The following is a 1559-nucleotide window of genomic DNA, read 5'->3' as shown; positions in this document are numbered from 1 at the left end:
CATCTATCATTGCTTCTTTTCCTGTCATGTTTTTTTTTTTTTTTTCAGACTTGCTCTCGTGTTGTTTGCATTTTTTTTTCTTTACATTTATTCATTACTGCAATTATTATTATTATTATGTGACACCTCCAGGGAGTCCAAAGACTCATCAAGGGAGAGTGTACCAACAGCATCGAATGATTGATACCCTTTCAACTACTAACCATGCTCAAACTTGCTTAATTTTTTGCGTGAGCCATTAGTAGCAGAGGCTGTACCAATCGACCAACCTATTCTATTTTCATGCATTCCCAGTGTTGAAACTGGTAGTAATCCAGGGTTAAACATGTTGGTTTTGAGTATGATTTGTCGCAGCATTTTATACAGTGATTTTATAAAACTAATATAATATTTTAGATGGCAGAACCTGGTCCAAGTAGAGAGAAGGAAACATTGCGAATTAAGTTTGATCCAGAAGAATATACTTTAAGAAAACGACTTCCCAGAAGACTGCCAAAGCGTAAAAATGATATATATGTGAACATGAAAACAAATTTTAGAGTACAACTACAAAGATGTCAGAAGCTTCTTGATAGCGGAGAAAATGAAATTTTTATCCATGGATTAGGCACTGCTGTTAACCGTGCAGTGAATCTTGCTTTACAAGTTAAATCTTTGTATTATGAAAATTTGGAGGTCTCTGCCAATACTTCAACAGTGGAGCTTGTTGATGATTTAGAACCAGCTTATGATGAACTTGAACCAAGAATCCAGACACGGAATAACTCAGCTATCCATATTAAAGTATATCGTCTTGCTTCAACTGTTAGAATGACTGGTAACAATGAAGAAATGGTTAGTATGTAAACTTCATCTGATTTAATAAAATAAGGACAACAGTGGTGTACAGAGTTTGTGTGCATATCAAATTATGTAAAATTTATTTAGCTTTAATATTTGTTCATTCTTAACTATAATAAAATATTAATGGTATTCATATGTAAAGTTAGTAGTGCATTCTTTTATCACATCTTCTGGCGATGCAGGAGGACTGGAATAACAATATATCACAGACTTTTTTAGGAGTTTGCTGAATACAAATATTTTTGCAGTACAGCTTGATACAGTAGATGCATTATGGCATTGCCATTTCATCAAAAGCTGTGTTTATCTGAAGTATTATGGATACCAAGTCCATAATCTTCAATGATTGAGACATACAGTTTTGTAATAATAGTACAAACCATCATTCATGACTGTGGTATGGATACTTAGATAATTATCACTCATGTTTAGAGAAGGAAACACAAGTCTAAGTATAATAATTAATTACCTAACTTTAGTTTGTTGTTAAATTATTAAACAACTATTTTGCCCTGGTTACTGAGACATCTTCATGGGCCAAAAGGTATGCTATACACCTGCATGAAGACACCAGTAAGAAGACCAACATAGACTGAGTTACAAAAAGGCAGGATCTCAAAAGTCCTAACAGGTGCCTTATAAGGGCAAGCTGATGGAATTGGATCTTCCTTGTTCATTTGAAGGTTTTGAGAGAACAGTCTCCCTAATATGGTTGT

General features: G+C 33.9%; 1 protein-coding gene across 1 annotated transcript; it reads left to right on the top strand.

Moving 5' to 3' along the window:
* Positions 1-293: 293 nt before the first annotated feature.
* Rpp20 (ribonuclease P protein subunit p20) lies at positions 294-924 on the top strand. The gene has a single exon (XM_090400713.1). The coding sequence runs from the start codon at positions 397-399 to the stop codon at positions 844-846; it is 450 nt and encodes a 149-aa protein (XP_090256839.1). The 5' UTR covers positions 294-396; the 3' UTR covers positions 847-924.
* The last annotated feature ends 635 nt before the right edge of the window (positions 925-1559 follow it).

The sequence above is a fragment of the Typopeltis vanoorti genome, chromosome 11 (assembly GCF_054136105.1).
Source record: "Typopeltis vanoorti isolate ZY-2024b chromosome 11, IOZ_Tvanoo_1.0, whole genome shotgun sequence".
NCBI lineage: Eukaryota > Metazoa > Arthropoda > Arachnida > Uropygi > Thelyphonidae > Typopeltis > Typopeltis vanoorti.
This window is presented reverse-complemented; position numbering and strand designations above follow the sequence as displayed.

Excerpts from the sequence above, each read along its gene's own strand:
- Rpp20 (XM_090400713.1), top strand. The coding sequence starts at position 397 with ATGGCAGAACCTGGTCCAAGTAGAGAGAAGGAAACATTGCGAATTAAG.